Source organism: Myxine glutinosa, chromosome 6, assembly GCF_964187855.1.
Source record: "Myxine glutinosa chromosome 6, kmMyxGlut1.1, whole genome shotgun sequence".
NCBI classification, from domain to species: Eukaryota; Metazoa; Chordata; class Myxini; order Myxiniformes; family Myxinidae; genus Myxine; species Myxine glutinosa.
The window spans coordinates 156,098,475-156,113,743 of NC_136266.1; the positions used below are offsets into that span (position 1 = coordinate 156,098,475).

At 47.0% G+C, this 15,269-nt stretch overlaps 1 protein-coding gene and 1 long non-coding RNA gene across 2 annotated transcripts in view; one reads left to right on the plus strand and one right to left on the minus strand.

The window, feature by feature from the left end:
- LOC137428938 (lysophospholipase D GDPD1-like) overlaps positions 1 to 15,269 on the plus strand; it is an 88,081-nt gene that overhangs the window by 45,663 nt on the left and 27,149 nt on the right. The window contains exons 5-6 of the mRNA XM_068118824.2: positions 4,367 to 4,485; positions 6,022 to 6,111. Of these exons, the coding sequence (XP_067974925.1) occupies positions 4,367 to 4,485; positions 6,022 to 6,111 (209 nt within the window). The remainder of the gene's footprint in view (positions 1 to 4,366; positions 4,486 to 6,021; positions 6,112 to 15,269) is intronic.
- Positions 3,497 to 15,269, minus strand: part of LOC137428940 (uncharacterized) — an 80,449-nt gene continuing 68,676 nt past the window's right edge. The window contains exon 3 of the long non-coding RNA XR_010984777.1: positions 3,497 to 3,534. This is a non-coding gene — a long non-coding RNA (uncharacterized LOC137428940). The remainder of the gene's footprint in view (positions 3,535 to 15,269) is intronic.

A 15,269-nucleotide genomic window follows, 5' to 3' on the forward strand; every position in this document is an offset into this window, starting at 1 on the left:
TGCGGGCCGAGGTTGGTCCTAAAGTATTTTAATTACAAATTGGAGGTGCATAAGATTGTGAATCAAACAAAGATGGGTGAAACAAACTCCTATTGAACGTTTTTCAATTTGTTATGCATACTTCCGCATCCGCAAGATGGCGGCCTCCATTGAGCGATTTGGTGCGTCACAGCTTCGGAATGCTCAAGCGAAGGGATCCAGCATAATCTGGTTTTCAACATAATACGTACGCGTTTACTCACAACACCGGCTTCGCCGGCTATCATCAATTTTGTTATTAAAAGCGTCTTTGGAAAAACGCCACAATAAATCTTCTTTGGAAATACACCACGATGAAGCTAATTTAACATTTATATACACCTCAACGTGCAACCCCATTGATGGCAATAGCGGGGAAAACCCGCTCGGGGGGAGAAAACCCCCTTGGGGAGGAGGGGGGGGGCAAATTAATGCACTACAACCTTCATTATGTAACCCTTGGTCATCCTGTCAAGTTTGGTTGAGATTGGATGAGTAACGACAGAATGTATTGGCGTCAAAAATTCATCAGACAGACAGACACAAATGGCGTATTTTAGTATGATCACGTAATGCTGTGTTGTGGCGAATGTTTTCACATATGGATCTAAAATCTGAGCCTAGGGATTGGCATTCCATGCCCGAATCAGCTCCGGTTACAGCTCATCGAGGGTCTCTGGCTGTGTTGGCAAGGTTCATGAGCTCCATGAGCACTCGATGGAGCATTCAGATGACATTAGCTGGGACTCTGGGCCTGGGTAACATCATTGAGTACAATGATGCCATCGCCCCGTTAGCCGGCATGTGATGATACACCGCCGCCGTTCACCCGGTTACCATGCTGAGGAGACGTTGGACTTATACCACACACGAACCCACCACACCACAAAATAATAAAAAAAAAAATTTGTATGCAAGATCGAGGCTCATGCAAGCGCTAACATTAATGACAAAAAAAACAAACGGACACATAAGACGAAATAAAGGGAGCGGGAGACAAGATGGGGAGAGAGGGGGACGCACACAAGTTCAACATTTGAGACCAGGGACATCGGGAGATCTGTGGGAGGGAGAGGGCTTGGGGGGAACAGGCATGGGAAGGGGGGTGGGGTGTGGGAGAGGTAAAAAAAAACACATGGACACTGCTGGGACTTCCAGGAAGGAAGTTGGTATTTCATAAAAGTGGATCTGGGGTGAATTAACAGGGGGAGAAACGATCAAGGTTTTGGATGGGGGAAGATAAGAGATGGTGGTGAACAGCTGTTTTAAAGACCTGGAGGGATGAGTGGGATTGAAGAGAGTGAGTGAGTTTGTTCCAGAGGCGGAAGAAAAGAGGAATGAAAGAGTGAAGGTGAGTAGAGAGTCTTGATTTTGGCAGTTTCACCAGAAGAAGGTTGCAGGCAGATCTTGTGCGACCTGTAGGAATATTTGGGTGACAGAGCCCAGACAGGGCATTAGCTGGGGGGGAGCTAGGCCGGAGAGGAGTCGGTAGAAGACAGAAAGACCACCAACCTGCCATGGTTACACAAGATTAATCAAAACTAATCGTAATAACTATTAAAAAAAAAAAAAAGAGACTGAACCAGAGGCAAGGTAGCTTATACAGGTAGAGATGCAATGGTAGCATCATGGTCTGAGCGGTAGACATCCACAACATCAACAAAGGGGTTGGTGCTTAAGTTGTTGATGGAGATGTGATCCAGCAGAGAACCAGAGTCTGTGGTTGGTCCTTTGAACAGTTGTGAGAATCCTTTTGAGGACATGAACCTGAGCAATTTTGATTGGGTCGTGACTGAAATGGTTTCATTCCTGGTGGAATTATTTTTACCATCTTTCAACTTAGCTTCAGGTGGGAAGCTTGGGGGTTTGCGATTGGCACGCCATCAACTCCACTCACTCTCGATTATTTTTACCAAACAACGACCACACTTTTTTCATCTCCACTCCCTGGCATAGGCCTACATCTGGTTGAGCAGTTTTGGCTTTGAGGAATCTTTGTCCAGTGCAAGTGAGAATGCATGTGAATATTCAATTTAACACAAACTATAATTTAATTAATATGTACATGTACATACACACTGGGTTTATATAATGTTACGTGCTCCTCCCCAAACCCCGGTCACGGTGTACCTCCGAGCCCCGAAAGGAGTCACGGCAGAAAGATGTGTTATAATGTGTCAATGACCAATGGTGAAACCACACCAACCAATTGTTACCAAAAACAAGTATTGTATTAAGGTCACACAAGTATAACAGCACAAGTACAATATGTTTCAATTGCACCACAAAAATACCATATAATTCCTATGATGGTACCATCAGTTTCTTATTCAATAACTCACTGCACTCCAAGTGAGCGAAAAGAACATTCCCAAAGTTACTGTCCCGGCACCAAGCCAAAGTCGATCCACGCTCCAGTGATCGCAAGAAAAATGTCGAATCGAGACCAGAATCCAAGTCGGCCGACAGTCAACGCTGCCAAAGAGGCGCAAAGGTGCACCCAAAAGGCGACTGGGAAATCACACCTTTGGGTATGAACGTTCAGCGGCTCCCAAACGGAGAACCACAATTTCCCAATCGAAATCCATGTTACACTCGCAAACCAGGCTAACGGCTTGGTGTGGTGAAATGGCTGGAGCGAGGTGAAAAGGCTGGAGCAATGCAAAATGGCAGGAGCGAGGCGAAATGGCGGGTGGGCCCGTACTGGAGATGTACCTGCTCTCCAACGATTCTCTTCGGAATCAACCGCAAAACCCGACACGCAGGTTTATCTGTCACAGCGATAACCACTCTGTCACAGGAATCCCTTTCCCAGGAAACCCAAAGTTCGCTCGTGACCCCCGTTCGCCAGTGTCTCCTCGAGACCTCAAAGCAGCTCGGCTTTTATTCCCGACCTCACTTGCTCCGCCTTTTTTTTCTTCCTCCTCTTCTTCTTCCGGTTCCCCCGATCCGGTTTCCGGTTTCTTTTAAAACACTAATTTTTTACCTTTTGAAAACAGTTCTCTCCATTTCACTTAAACGATAACAATAATAGTACATGGAACCAAAAATGCTTACCATGGATGAAAACCACAACAACGGAAGTGACGAATCCGTAACAATAAGTAGGTATTGCCCGCCTTCATGAAGTCAAGGCCACGACAGAGTTAGAGAGAAAGAAGAGAGAGAGAGAGAGAGAGAGAGAGAGAGAGAGAGAGAGAGAGAGAGAGAGAAAGAGAAAGAGAAAGAGAAAGAGAAAGAGAAAGAGAAAGAGAAAGAAGAGGGAAAGGACCAGTCCATGGGGACCGATCGGCACTCTGACCGTGACCTTGCTGCCATGCCAAATCCGGACAGCAGGAAAGAATGGGGAAGATTTGGCCCCCAATAGTGTTGGGGGGTTCGATCACTACAAAGAGGCATCACCGATAGTTGTTCACTGCTTGTTTGTAGCTCTGCTGGACTGCAGCGCTCTGATGACAATGGTTCCCAGAGAACAGGGTCATCTTGTGCAGCATCATCCAGCCAATCGGTGTTGATCTGTACAAGGGGGCACCTGCAAGTTAATGTCAATAAGATTAGGCTACAAGGTGCTTTGCTGTACTTACTGATGTTGAATTGCAGTGCCGTTTGTCTGTGCATTAGACGATGACAGCAAGTACATTTGTACACAGCTAACACAACAACGTTGGGCCAATGTCAGCCCCATTGTTTGGCCAACATCAAAAAACAACGTTGGACCAACTTACTTTTGTTCCGGCGAGCCAACGGTGGGTCGACGTTAGAAGGGAGCGCTGGCCCAACGTTGGACCGACGTTAGACAGACATCGGTCAGATGTTGGGATTTTGTGTTGGCCCAACGTTGGGCAAACGTTGTTGTCTTAGCTCGGTAGTCGGGACCTTGTTTGGTAGTCCTGCCAAAGTACCGCTAGACTACAGGTTTGTTTTCAGATTCATGCTCAAAATTTACCATTCAAATGAATTCAAGTTATTCCTCAATAATAAACTGACGTTTACGGACGGAAAGACAGACAGACAGAAATAAGTGAACCTATTGCTTATACCCGCTTTTCGCTTCACGTGAGTGGGGTAACAATTCTGTTTGGTGATGCAATTTGAGCCTTTGGCTCATGAGGCTCGGATCCTATTCAATACCATATATTGTGGGGTTTTTTGTCCTTTGCCTATTGAGATCCTTATAACTTTTATAAAGTGCACTGACGTCTTCTCCTCCGTGAGTGTTAGATCACAGCTTCTTTAGTGTGATTGCTTACCCAAACAAGAAGGAGCACCCACACCTTCAATCACAGGTTGTGCAATGCTACAATTATGTTTGCATATATTATATCCTTATTCTTATTACAAACCGCAGGAAGAGAAAGCACAGGGAAAGATCGGCATATTCCTACACTACGAACAGTGTTTGAAAGATTTCCAGATGTGCTTATGAACATCGAGATCAAAGAGAACAATGAGGATCTCATTGAAAAGGTAAGACCTTCACCAACAGCACACCAATTGATATTGTCGCGTGTCTACCCTGTAGTGAACACCGCAGAGTGACCGATGGCCAACCGTGCTTTACCTCCGAGGTGTATACACAACTATGGCGGTAGTGACATGCGCGGGGGTAGTGGAGGGCAGCGAGGTCCTTACCTGTACGGACGGACGCGACGAGGGTTTTCCGATTCCCACAAACAAATAAACGGACAAGACAAAGAATTGAAAGTCAACAAATAACGGGTTTAATAAAAATAAATGCCAGGATAACAGAACTGTACGGTAAAACTAATTTCTAAATTAAGGTGCCCCAATACGGACTCATATACAACACAAGGGGATGATTAAAATAACGAAAGTAACAAAATATAGTGTGGTGCGTTTGCCTTATACTCAGCTCCGGCATCCGTGACCGTCCGGGGTCATCACAGGTCCCGCGTTCCTACGCAGGAACACATGCGTTGGCACAAAGTCGTTCACTACCAGCCGCCGACGTGAGGCGGACAGGCCAGGCTCTCCCTCGTCCTTTCCACTCGGCTGCACCGAGCCCCGATATTCCTCTCAGGCGCACATGGCACCAAGCGCAGCCGTCACGAAGCCAGCACCAAGGAGAGACAACAGAAGGATGCATCTGCCTTTCCCGCAGCCCAGAACAGGGAGAGCGAAAATGCGACCAGAACAAGAGAGCAAATAATAAGCTGTGACTGCCTGCCACGAACCCGGGATCAGAGAGAAGGAATGCGAAATGTACTGTTCGTAATAAATGTTGGAACTAAGAGAGATAATGCAGACTGCTTTCGACCAATAGCCCGGACCAAGAGAGACAATGAAAAAGCATCCGCCTTCCACGAACACCAGGAACCGAGAGAGATATTGCAAAAGAGTCTGCTTTCCACAAACACCAGGAACCGAGAGAGCGAAAATGTCAATGCTCTGCCTGTTTGTTTCTGGCGCTAGAACGTTCTATGATGATGTCGCACATGCTCCAATCGTGCCACGCCATCGCATCGCTCCAGCCAATCGCTCTTCAGGGCGTGGCCTCACGACCTTTCTTGCTGCCCATCGAGAAGATTTGAGTTGGGTGGTGTCCTAGTAATGTTCGGATCCGGTCGGCAATCGTGTGGTTTATTTTAGGTGCTGATCGCATGGCTGTGGTGTGTGTGTCATAAGGAACGAAGGGAAAAATACAGAGGAGACTACAAACAGGGAAAGTTACCTTTATACCCTAACTAATTAGCATAGCTCCACCCCTCTCATGAAGACAAATATACACTTACACGACATCCCGGCCTACTTAGTTACAGGACACTATCCTAGTACCCTATACTTCTGAAAATTCAGGACACTACCCTATACTTTCCTCTGAAAATTTTTCTTCTTCGCGACAGTTGGAGCACACTACCCTATCCAATCCTACATGGACTAAGGTATTCCATTGCTACCCCCACAAACGTAACAATATGTATCTAGTTTGCTTTTTAAGCCTGGCAATGATTGATATTAACCTTGCCCTTTTCATTTTGACAGGTGATTGAGATGATTAAGGAGTTTGAACGAGAAGAGATAACAATCCTTGCCAGTATGCACAACGAAGTCATAAAGCTATGTCGCCAAAAGGTGAGCTTATATTTCCACTACTCTTTACAGAGGCATTTACAGAAGGCCCTGGTGCACTGCATTTGTTGATGAGGAAGTGAATCAAATGATTGCTGGAAGATGCAAAAAAAACAAACAAGAGCACTGAATTTATTATCATACTAAAATACACAGTTTGTTGGCCAAAAACAGGAGGAGGGAGTCTGTCTGTCTGTCTGACGATTTTTGACCGCAATACATTCGGTCGTTACTTATCCAATCTCAACCAAACTTGACAGGGAGAAAGGGTAACACGATGGAGGTTATACCGATTTCACTTCCACCCACCACAAGGGGATTTCCCTGCAAAAGGGGTTGTGTGTTGAGGTGTATATCTGTGTTAAGATAGCTTTATTGTGGCTTTTTTTTCACATGCCGCTTCTAATGACAAAAGTAACAACAACATTGAATATAAATACATAATATTAATGTTATTAGAAAACAATATTAATACTAACACGAAAGAGCAATCAGAGATTGCAGAGCATCACCAGGACGTGTTTGTGTGGTGTATTTTGCAGGGTGTTTATTAGCTGCTATGTTTGTGAGGTTTATTGACGATGTACATTTATGTTCAATCCAATATGGCTGTCGAACGACATGACTGATGCCGTCATAATTTCCCCCACCCCCTCCCCCACCCGCCAATTTATCCCTCGATGATACTCAAGAAATTTCATCCTGGTTGGATGAAGTTTTGTACTTGTTGAATTATGACGTCATAATGGAGGCACAGATGACATCACCATGAATATATGTTACTCCCTATGGGGAGTACTTGACAATGAGCAATGCCTCAATTCTTTCTACACAACGGTTTCGGATATAGAGAGGTGCAACGTTTTTTGTTTTTTTCCAAGATGGCGCTCATACCATGTGACCTATGACGTCATAATTATCATTAAAATTGTACAGGAGGAGGGAGACGCACCTTTGGTGAAAATTTCCTGTCAATCTGACCAACAGTTGCAGAAAAAATCATATTTATTCTGTGCGGACAAACAGACAGACAGACAGACAAATGCGGACATCTGGCGAGGGTAATAATGTCCCATCTCCCCAAGGGGTTTTCCCTCCTTGAATAAACGTCGTGTTAACGTGTCTAAACAGCTTATCATGGCGTTTTGGTGGGAGCAACGATCCCTACAAGAAGTAAAAAATATTATAATCCACAAACAAGTTTGATTACCTTTTGAAACGGTCGCTCCTGCTGTTTAATACTGAAGTGGAAAGGAGGAAACCCAGTGTATGTTTAGTTACTAAGCAGCTAGCTAGTGCTTGCCAAGCCAGCCGTTCCTTATCAACAGGCAAACCGTGAGCGATGAACATATGAGCGCCACTTGCCAAGCTAGCCGTGAGTTACCCATACTTTTCATACGTGAGTTACCCATATTTGACAAGAAATACTTTCCTCTGAAAAAGTTGTCTTTTTGAAAAAGTGGTATTAGGTTTCCACTGCACTGTTTCTTTTGAAGCATCCTGTATTTTGAATATTTTGTTATATATATATATCCTGTTGCTGTATCCTCATCCCTATTTCTACTGTTTTTTAGGTCACCTCACCTTGATTCTCAAAGAGATGAACTTATAAAATGTGTCTTGATGTCTGTCCGTCCGTCCGCTAACTTTTTGCTATTTTTGCCACTCCTCCATTGTCACCTGGCTGATTGTTCTGAAATGTGACACATGAATACATGATAGTAGCACGCACAATCGCTCTGGCTTCCATTTTTTTTTTTTTCAGACCATGGGAGGTTCGATGGGGGGTTAACCCCAAAACTTTGGATCCCGAATCGTCCCTTATACTTATTTATACCAACCAATTGCTCTGACACCTGATACAGCCTTTCGACTTGATGGTCCGCACAATCGCTCAGGCTTCAATTTTTTGACTTCAATCATTGGGGTTCCTGGTGGGGAGGGAGGGGTGGGGGGGGGGGGAAGCGGTAGACCCCCTGAAACTTTGGCTCCCTAATCGTCCCTTTTTACCAACTGATTACCCTGAGACCCTGATACAGCCCTACTACTCGATGATCCACAGGATCACTCGGTCTTAGATTTTTCGATTTCATATCAGGAGGAATCACAGGGGGCGGGGAGGAGGGGTTCAAATCAGCAGAGATCTGAACTACAACTTCGAGAGATGACCATCAGCCCACTATGGGGGGATATTTTTTTGTTTAGCTATATCTTGGTCTGTTCTATGTCCTTGCTCCTCCACAAGACAACTCAGTTTCCAAAAAAAAAGGTATCAGCAGAGGAAATACCCAACCCGAATGAGGTAGCCATGCCCTCGAAGTATAATATTGTTACGGATCCGGGGGACGGCACTCCCGTTAGCAAGGGGGGGAGGTTAATCCCCTTGTCCTGTTAAGCTGGCCGTCCGCTGGTCCTGGAAGTATGACGTCACTTCTGTTCGGTGGTGAGTAGGGTTGTAAGCCCAATCCGTCCTACTACCTAATTACCACCACCGGCCATAAGCAAGGAGATACTCCCACCCGGGCCGCAGCGTAAATGGATGCGCCGAGCGAAGCAAGCTGCGACTCGGGCCGTTAACAAGAGACTAAACCCGATTCCGAGCGTTGGCCGAATCGTGCCACAGGTACTCAATTGGGAAGGGACAAAAGCGATCGGGGAAAGAAGAAACCAAAAGGGTAAGAAATAACACAGGTTTATTTACTATCTACAAGAGGAAACGAAAGAAGGGAATATACAAGGAGAGGAAGAAGCAGATACACAGGGCAGCCTTAAAACAGTCATATATTACCATACGCCCAGACAGAACAAACAGACTTACACGAATAGGGAATGGCAGGAAGGAATGGCTGGAAACGGGGAGAAGGTCCAAGCAGATGGCAGGGCAGGAAGGTCCGGGCAGATGGCACAGCTTCGAGGTCCGCTCCAGGTCGCGCTCCGGTCCACGCTCCGGGCTTGAGGCGAAACCCGGCGGCAGCTGCACGTATCGGTTTCACGCGGTTGGACAATGCGAATATATCGCGGTATTGTCGTCGTCAACGGACCCACTCTCCTGCCTTAGGATTCGTCGTGTTCTCATCTGCTACCTCGTATTTCGGACCTTCGCACTCATCTCTTGAAGCAGTCCCTCCCAGCCGCTTTTATTGGGCGTTCTTGTATCCAGCCGCCGGCCCCTAGGACACGCCTACTGGTCGGCTCACCTCGGCCCTGATTGGCCGGCGAGGGCTCGCTGGCTCCACCTCTTGAGGAGACATTGACAGGCCACGCCTCGTTCCTGGCGCTCGAACCCACTCCTCCCCTTTTTCCTCCAGATTACCGCGTGTTCAATGGCGGCTTGGGGCCAGCAAACAAACCAAGACAAAGGGCAGCGAACGCTGCCATACCGCTACTGCACTTTGAAGAGAGGGAGATGATTGGGGATAATTGAAGGGGCCTATCTTATTTGATTAATGCAACGTAGATTCAACTATTGGGAACAGATCCTTAACTAAAACACATAATAATGAGATAACTACAGAGAGGTCCTATGGTGTTCTACGTGTTGTACATGGACTAACTAGGGTGCGATCTTTAACCTTTACCAAAAATGGGAATATTTACAGGGGATTATTTATAAGGGAACATTTACCAAAATTTACAAAGTGAACGTTCTAAAAACAGTAACACAGCACCGTCTCTCCTCCAGGGCCGTCCCGGCCCGAAATAACTTTACTTAATGTGACACTCAGGTGTAGTAACCCTCTACTATTAACCTTACCCTTGAGTGCGACAGTTTTAAAACAACTAAGTATGTCCCGCCTGCTACGTTGCATCCTACCTAACAGATTCACGCCCACAGGATAACCGAATCATGGAATTATTTCCAAACTACACATAAAGCCGGTGGGGAGCATTATTTACAAGACACTAATTATGTACACTGCAAACCCAGGACCTGTCTTTTGGGAGACAAAAATATGTTTTGAAAGAGGAAGGAGCATGCACTGCACTGTACCGATACACCATACCCACATGCCTGGGGATGCACAATTGATGTGCACCCCCAAGCGCAAGAGCATTACAATTCACCAAAAAGAGTACCAAAGCACCAATAAATACAATAAAGCACCACAGTCATCACAATAAAAACAAACTGATGACCTTGTTCCTCCTGCTCTGCTGGCCGATGTTTCTTGATGTTTCTTCCTTGATGTTGACTCTTCTTTGCTTGCGGCCTATTTGTAATAATAAAAAGGCACACAATGCGTCCATTTTTTAAATTTATGGCCAACAGGGGCCAACTAAGGGTGGTCCACCTGTATGGCATAGGGGCCACCTCACTGTGGTCTGCAAGCAAGCTTTTCTCTGGCCACCATGGCCGGTCTCAGCAGAGGGGCCAGGCCCCAACACATGGGGTCCATAAGTGTGGTGCTTAGCCACAGAACTGTGGTTCATATGGTGGTGCCGAAAGTCGTGCGGTCCATAAGGTGGTGTACTGGTCCAGGCAGGCTGGCAGCGGCGGCTCAGGCACACAACTGCGGCTACCTGCGCACTCCCCCCGGACCCAAAACAACAAGCCGTGAGTGGGGAAGGAAGGACACAGCAAGCATCGGGGCAAGGTCGCAAGGGTACACATTAATACAAGGTAATGCAAGGTGAGGTGCGCATGGGAGCGAGCAGAGAAAGTTCGTCCCTACTGTACGTCACCCCCCCTGTCACCTACCCTACCCTTGCCCTTACCCCGTATTTACAAAATTCTACACATTTACAAATTCGTCACTACTGTCTCGTCTTCCCCATATCTCCCCTAATCCAAATTGGTTACCAATCCCTCTAATCCAAATTTGCCCCCAATTCCAATTCCTCATCAATCCCTCCTAAGGAGGAAGAGATGGAATTACAGCACAATGTCACACTTACGTCATGATGCGTCTTCCAATCCAACCAAACATTTACGAATACAACATCATGGTGTGGAGTCTATCTCACCTTGATGAGTGGCTGCATATGGTGCGAAGGGATTTCATTCTACCTATCTTCTAAATGACATTACCATTCTTTACACTACCCGGGGTCTTTCCCTGCAAAACCATTGGCCACTTTACTCTATGCAGTTCTAAAAACCAATTCCCACTGACCATCTGTGGCGCTCACCAATTTGGGGTCTCACTCCCCCGATTCAACTCCCGATGCTCTCGCACAATTTCAGGGCTGGGTCATGTGGCGCTCCCAGCAGGCCTGCTCACCTGCACACCTCCGCCACCGTAGTTGCCTCCCGAGCTTACCTGCTCCTTACCCTAACCTATCTTGGGGAAGGCCCTCTGGCTCTCTACCCACTACCGCCCTCTCTGGCGTCGGGCTACCCGGGTCCGTCCCTGGATCCTCGGGCCCCACTGAACACTACTGGCTCCCAGAGCCTACCTGCGGTCTCACCTGGCCGACAGACTAGCAGTGGCGGAGTGCCCATTCAACCATACACACGAACAGGCCACACGCCCAGCCAATTTACTCTACTAATGCACCCATCCAAACACTATTCTACACACACACCACAGACATCAATATCCACCATAATTTACCTATACCCTCTACCTGCTCTTAAACTACCCTCCCCGGGTACTCGTGAAGGGGGTCCACCTTTCCCCCATTCACACCTTCGCACCATGCACTCCCACTCCACATTTTCCACACTCTCACTCCACACCATCCATTCTATACTCCATTCATTCCAGACCATTTATTCCCCACAACCATTCTCACCTGTATTTGCACACCTGTGCCCACACACCTGGTGCCACCTGCACACTCCTTTCCTCCCAGGACCATTCACTTCAATACAATGCCAATCACACACTTTCACAATTACTCAATCATACACTGCATCATCTAATCTGACTACTACCTTCTGAAACTCGTGCTCCCCGTCTTCCCTTATACTAAGCACTCCCCCCGTCGTTATCAACCAGCTAATCTACCTACGTCCCCTACTACAGGTACATGTCGCTACTTAACTCTCATGTTACCTATTGTCATTTCTAAATCCCTATCATTTTATCCTAACCCTCCCGGGCTAGTTTGCACAGCCACCCCATAAACTAATGCTCATGTGCCCTGGTTATGATTTGAGGAATGGTGGATTTACCATCCCTCTACACCATATACCTTTTGCCATCAATTTCCAATTTTGCCAATCAAATTTGCCCATCAAATTTGCCAATCCAATTTGCCAATCCAATTTGCAAAACAATATTAACTATCCCTACCAAATGTCCATTAAACTTGAGCCTCGGTGCGTCATTACATTTTCGAAGCTCGGCTTCGCAAAGCCGAGCAATGAATGCGGGTGGTTCGTCTACTGCGGTTGGGTCCGTCCGGCACTCGATGCATGGGAGGAGGTTTCGTCGGGCCGAGATTCCGAGGTCCACCTCGGCACGGAGCCTTTCGGTCTCCTTCCCGATGGCCCAATCTTGCCCGGCCGGAATGCCGCAACCACAAGGGGGCGCCGTTCTGACCCCTCCTACCTCCCCTCGAACCGGGCCGCCCGCTTTGCCTGGCAAAGCGCGGAACTGACCGTGCAGGGCGGGGCCTGGCGCGGATCGCGCATGGCGGTTCTTTTGAAACCACCGTGATTATGAGCCTCGCCGGTTCCCGCTGTACACAAAGCCCGGTACGGACCAAGAGCTCGCGTCGGCTATACGTCGGCCTAACCGCTGGCCCGGTCAACGTCGATTCCTTACTCGCATGCTCACATCCACACGCGACTCTTCCCATACTCACACATTCTCGCGCGCCAACGCCTTCCGTACATCCCGTGCACTCTGTTATTGCACTTTCTCTTACACACCACCCAGGTACACTCATTCCGCTCACAGACTTCGTTACACACCTGACCACCGCACACCTCCTCGCACACCTTGGCGCACACTCGTCGTTCGCACACTTCATCAACACACCTCCTCACGCCCACTCCTCGGTCACATCCTCTGTGACAACCATGGGTGTGCACTCTTTTGCACACCCAATCACACGCTTCACCACCAACTCAGGTGTGCATTCCTGCACACGCTCAACCATTCCAGGTGTGCATTCTTTCTCACTCGCCACAACCAACTCGCACTCCGTGTCACTCTCACCACCACACTCTGTCATGCATTCACTCTCACTCTCGACAGCACCCTCACTCCTCGGCGCACACTTTTTCTTCACACACCCCTCCATTCCACACCTTTCTCACGCACCTTCTTGCACACCCTCTCCCGGTACATACTCCGTACCACTCATGGGGATGCATTCTTGCACACACCCAATCACCACCGCACACCCTGGCTCACCAATACCTTTCGCACTCCCCATAGTCAGACATCCTTGCACACACTCTCTTTCCATACACTCCGGACCAGTCGCACACCTCACCCTTGGCCTTTCACGAACGCCCTGGTCCATATCAACACCCAAGCTCGCTGAACCTCCCCTCACACCACATGCATTTCCGATTATATCGCCACTCACCTCGGCGCCTCTTCTCCTTCGCTCCTCCTCCACCACCTGTAAACTCTTTATTTGGTCAGTAAGCACATCATCACGCTGTGAGCACAGACCTTGCACCAATTCCATCACCTCCTCCTTTATCTCCTTCTCAGTTTCCCTCCGTCTCTTTTTAATTTCACTCACTCCTTCTTCCACCTCCTCTAACTTCTGTTTCACCTCTTTTATTTCCCCGGTGCGCCCCATAGATTTCTTCCGCTAGCGCTACCTTGGTCGTTTCTATATGTTTCCTGACTTCCCGTTCTTTCGTCTCCATTGTCTCTACCACCTCCTCTAACCTCTTTGTCAGTCCCTCGTGTACCGTCTGACATTCTTTCTTCGTCGCTATTAGTTCTTTCTTTATCTCCTTCTGTGTCGCTTTCAGCCCCCCTATTACCGCCGTGTTCTTTTCCACCTGCTCCCCTAACTCCTTTTGTCCCACTGTCAGCTGCTCTACTCCTCGCGTCAGGTCTTCTATGCCCCCCTGCAACCTAGCCGTGCTGTTCCTCACCTCTTTCTCCATGCGCTCCTCAGTCTTCCCTTATACTAAGGCCGCTGCCATACCGCTACTGCACTTTGAAGAGAGGAAGATGATTGGGGATAATTGAAGCGGCCTATCTTATTTGATTAATGCAACGTAGATTCAACTATTGGGAACAGATCCTTAACTAAAACACATAATAATGAGATAACTACAGAGAGGTCCGATGGTGTTCTACGTGTTGTACATGGACTAACTAGGGTGCGATCTTTAACCTTTACCAAAAATGGGAATATTTACAGGGGATTATTTATAAGGGAACATTTACCAAAATTTACAAAGTGAAGGTTCTAAAAACCGTAACAATATTAAATCTAAACTTATTTACTCTTGTGGGGTCAGGAATCATGTACCACACCAACAATTACCACATGGCCCCAAACAAAAAGAATACACCTGCCACACACTATACTGTGTGTCTGTGATAGGTTATGCTTCTGTGCAGAGTTGGACTTTAGGTTTATTTTCATTGTAATAATTCCATCTTCTTCTGAAAATCCTACTGTGTGTGCCACATGTGCAAATACTAATGTGGTGCACATGGTTCTCAAAATATATATTAATTGTGTATATTTATCAAGGCAGGATATATTTAATTGACTTTTAAGTGTTTAATAATAGAAGGTGAAAGTTATTAAGCAACCCGCCAGCCATGATTGTCCAACTTCTTGAGTGGTCCTCCTTGACCAAAACTTTGGGAACCCTTGATGTTGAGTGTCTGTGCATCTTTAATTTGTTTTTATTCTTTCAGCTCTCATATTCTGGTAATGGCCATAAACGTGTGTAACTCAGTGTCTTAAACTTTGGTCAAGACCTGTTCAGAAAGCTGCCTCTTTCCAGGATTCTGCAATCTACACCTGTATTTGGTTTGTTTGTGCTTGGTATGCAGTCTTGCAGCTGCGAAGATGCCGTGATGGAAAACACAGTGGAATAAACTGGGGGAAAAGTTTAATAAACCTAAATTTATTTGTATGCCATCCTTCTCACCCAACTTTACCTGCGTCCCCCATCCATCTTTATGCTACAGCTCAAATGTTAAGAGGGACGAGTGATAATTTATATATAAATGTTTTAAAGACGTCTCCACCCCCATCCCGCATCGACCCTTTCTCATCCATAC